Here is a 4,416-nt window from a genome sequence, read left to right on the forward strand (position 1 = left end):
AATAAATGATCAAACATTGGCTGTATCAATCCAATTTCTGTCTTTGTGGTTGACCAGCCTCCTTCTCTATTTCTACTATAAGTCAGACTATTTTACACTGAAACATGGGATGGCATTTGAGACCCACTCCAGAAAGCCTTTTCAAGTCCTCTTCCCTCAAACAAGCAATATTATCCAGTTATTATATAAGTAAATAAAAAACTAGCTGGAAATGCTCTGGGCCTGTGCTGAGGGCCACCGTTAAATTCTCTAAGAGATGCAGTCTGACTGCTCCATGGTCAAGTCACCTATCAGCTGACCCAGGAAGAGCACTCAGTTTTCTTTCTCTATCATCATGTGTAAGCACTTCACCTGAATTTGTTGCTCTCACCTGGTGACTTGGGAGGAAACCAGCCCTAGGAAGAGGCCAGCTCATGGAGAACCAATGGAAGTCCTACTCCACTCTGGTCCATTCCCCACCTCAGAAGTCCTAGCAATGCAAGTGACGTCTCCTTATTGTTAGAGCAACATATTAATGTTAGACTTTGCTTTTCTTATTAGGACAAAAGGCATCTTTACAGATGAGTTTGAATGTCCTCATAACCATCTAAGACCACTGATATCACCTAATCACGCCAATTTTAAACAACATGGCACAGGACATGGTGGATGCCATTGTGATCTTAGAAAGTTATACTTGGCCACTAAAATGGTTCCATATTTGTTCACAAGATATAAACGGTACCCCTTTGCCTCGCAGTAAAACTACCTCTAGAATGCAACTCACATGGCCCCAGCCATATAGTCACCTGGAGTCAACTTTGTAGATATAAAGGCAGCTCTGTTTCAAAATATTCCCAGTCTATTCACCCTCTAGAACTTGCCTTTTCCTTTTTTCATTTTCTTTTTCTTTCTTTACATCCCACTTCCTCCTCCTTCTTTTTCTTCTTTTGATTTTTTTTTTTTTTGGTACTAGAGTTTGAATCAGGGGTGCTCAACAACTGAGCAATCTCCCCAGCCCTTTTTATATTTTATTTTGAGACAAGGCCTCACTAAGATGCTGAGGCTGGCTTTGAACTTGTGGTCCTCCGTCCTCAACCTCCTAAACCACTAGGACTACAGGCAGGCACCACTGCACCAGACTCAAACTTGCCTTTTTGTAAGAATGTGTCACAACAAATATCTCTAAAATTAGAGTCCCTTACTCCAGGCATAGCTTCTGTGAGAGAGCACATAAAATGTTATGTTTAGATTATTGAAATTATGTGTCCAACATCACAGGGATAGGCAAAAGCGATATAATAATTCAATCAGAGGTAAAATGCACCTGGTCATTACAGTATATCATCATTTTTGGAGAATATATGGGCAGTAGATTCAGATATCAAGGGCCCTGTCACTGTGACATACTCTAGAAACTAAAATCCAAAGCAACTGACCCATTATGAAGTCGATGCTAACCTACTGACAAGTTTGCTCAAGGCCTCCTTCATGTTCCCATTTTTCAGACTGTAGATAAAGGGGTTCAGCACTTGAGGAACCACAGTGTACATCACTGAAGCCACAGCAGACTTCCTTAAAGAGTCAGAGATAGCAGAGCTAATGTACACCCCAAGTCCTGTCCCATAGAACAGGGAGACAACACACAGGTGAGACCCACAGGTGGAAAAGGCTTTATGCTTTCCTTCTGATGAAGGCATCCTCAAGACAGAGAACACAATGTGAACGTAAGAGAAAATGATCCCAGAGAGAGGAACACCGCCAAATACACAAGATGAAACGTATATCAGGATGTTATCAATGAAGGAATCAGAACAGGCCACCTTGCTGACCTGAGCAAGTTCACAGAAGAAGTGGGGGATCCCCAGGTCTGTGCAGAAGGACAGCCGCAGCAACATCAGTGTGTGGAGGAGGGCAATCACAACGCTAATGAGAAGACAGAACAAAACCAGCAGGACACAGAGGCGGGGATGCATGAGGACTGTATACCTCAGTGGGTGACAAATGGCCACATAGCGGTCACAGGCCATTACTGCAAGCAGACAATTTTCCAAAGATGCAAAAACTATAACAAAGCAGACCTGGGAGAGACATCCTGTGTAAGTGATGCTCTGATTCTGTGTTTGGAGGTTCACCAGCATCCTTGGAATTGTGCAAGTGCTTAAACAGATATCGTTAAAGGAGAGATTGCAGATAAAGAAGTACATGGGTGTGTGGAGGTGGGAGTCAGAGCTGACCGTCACGATGATGAGCAGGTTTCCCAGGATTGTGACCAGGTACATGGACAGGAACAGGCTGAATATCACTGGCTGCAGGTCTGGGTCGTCTGAAAGTCCCAGGAGTAGGAATTGTGAAACAGCTGTGTGGTTGTGGGGTTCCATGTTGGTGAAGATTCTGGTGGAAAAGACAGGGTGAGGAGACCATAAAAATGTGTGGACAGCAGGTACAGCATGGGGAAGATGTCAGAAATGCAAACCTTTGGTCCCCATTCCAGACAGACTCCCAATGCACTCTGGGGAGGACCTCAAGTCTGCTTCAAGGGCTCTGGATGACTTCAGTGTGTGCTGAACTTTGAAAAGTTCATAAAGCAAATAACTTTCCCTTGGGCACTGTGAACTTCAGTGAACATCCAGACAATGTTCTCTGCTCTTTTTCTCTTTGGATCCTCTTCACTCATTCCTGTTTTCCTCCAATACCTCTACAAAAATCAGTTTTTACTGAATGCTGATGGTGTTCCACTTATTGTGCTAAATATGAGAAGAAACAAAGCCTAAGGCATGTATTTTGAATCAGGTATGTCATAAGACACTATATAAGAGAGAAGAATGAAGTTTTGAAATATTTCTTGTAAAGCAATAATTCCCTGATTTCGGCTTGGTTCAGAATCACCTGAAAGACTTGTCAGCAAGCATATTTCTCACCATCATCTACATTTATGCCTGAGGACACTTAAGTAAGGGGAGGTTATATCATGGATGTAGGATATTCAGTGAGGGCTTGGACAAGGCGGGGTTACAGCTCAGACATTCTGACAGCTGAATTGACTCATGAACAATCTCTCTTAATGTCTCTGCATAGCACAGAACTAACATTCCTAGATGATCATTAAGATCTCATAGTTTTTTGTGTGAATTCAACATTTTCTTTCTGACCAAAGCCTCTAGCCTTGTCCCTGGATTCAAAGTATGTCCATATTTATCCATGAAATTAACAATAGCAGCTGGATGGCATCCATCCAGGAAGACCTGAGCAAAGACTAGATAACGTTGCCTCTACCCTTGAAGCTCAGGAGAACCCCCAAGGAAACATCAGTCATCTCCTTCAGCAAATAATTAAACATCAACTTTACACATGAAATTCTGTGTCTCCTCTTCAGGTAGCTCTTCTATTTATTTGATGGTTGGAATAGCATTTTTGAAAAAAAAATGAATTAATGAGAGAAATGTCAGTGAAGTTCATAGAAAAATCTCAAAATGATGAAAACTAAAACAATTTCCTAATATTTAGAAAACAAGCACAAGATAACCCAATGATAAGATAGGCAGGGTCTGCCAGGCATGTCTGTTGCAGCAATGGTCTTTCTAGTCAGAGGGAAGCAGAAGTGCCTATGATAGTTTTCACCACTTGGATGATGTTGAACTCACACACACTGAAGGTCACAGAGGCTCTAGAATATCCTATGTTAAGGGGAATCCCTCAACTCTGTGAGCAGCCTGGATGCCCCATTTGTAAAAAGAGAATTGCAGGAGATGTGTCAATCCATGCCATCATGGCCGCCATATTGCACGGTATACCCGCATCCCACCATCACACTGCACACCTTGAACATATACAGATTTTATTAAGTTATCCCCAATGAACAAAGAAAAGACTGTTGTGTATTTCATGATGAGCAATAAGAACAAAAGCATCCAGTGTGGGTTTGAGATAGGGACCTCAAACTGACCTCCCCCTACTGGTTTCTTCTTTACTGCCATGTGCCCTGCACAGAGCTGTCTTCACTCCACAGAAAGAAGAATGTGTCAGGGCAGTTGAGGAACAAGGGGAAGCATCCCCAGCATAGAAAATGCAAAGATCTGGGAAGTGTTTAATGGGCTGAAATGACCTCTGGGATGGATAATTAAAAATCAAGAAGGAATCACCCATTACATCAATATTTGTTTGGCAAAGGATATGAGAAAATGTACAGTAATTAAAATCAATTTGGAATTACTGAATGAGATAGTATGAAGCATTAATTAAGGAACTTTAATTACCTGGTTGGCTTCAATTAGAATCTGGTTCAAAATCTCACCTTGATATTGAAGAAGCAAGACATGTCCTCAGGAAATGCATCAGACTTAATGTTGCAGAAGATCCCGAGGAAGGCTCATCTCTGGGAGGAAGCCCAGGTGCTGCTTCCTGTCTGAAGCAGGGCTGCTGAGGGAGGTGGTTCTG

The 4,416-nt window shown here is 42.3% G+C and overlaps 1 protein-coding gene across 1 annotated transcript; it reads right to left on the minus strand.

The window, feature by feature from the left end:
- Nucleotides 1-1,421: 1,421 nt before the first annotated feature.
- Nucleotides 1,422-2,381, minus strand: LOC124092227 (olfactory receptor 7G2-like). The gene has a single exon (XM_046443698.1). It carries the CDS (start codon nt 2,358-2,360, stop codon nt 1,422-1,424), a length of 939 nt encoding a protein of 312 aa, XP_046299654.1. The 5' UTR covers nt 2,361-2,381.
- Nucleotides 2,382-4,416: the final 2,035 nt, after the last annotated feature.

The sequence above is a fragment of the Marmota monax genome, unplaced genomic scaffold (assembly GCF_021218885.2).
Source record: "Marmota monax isolate L192 unplaced genomic scaffold, Marmota_monax_Labrador192_F-V1.1 WCK01_AAM20220418_F8-fsc00102, whole genome shotgun sequence".
In the NCBI taxonomy this organism is placed as follows: Eukaryota; Metazoa; Chordata; class Mammalia; order Rodentia; family Sciuridae; genus Marmota; species Marmota monax.

What these genes read in the sequence shown, in the direction of transcription:
- LOC124092227 (XM_046443698.1), bottom strand. Translation starts at nt 2,360, where the DNA reads ATGGAACCCCACAACCACACAGCTGTTTCACAATTCCTACTCCTGGGA.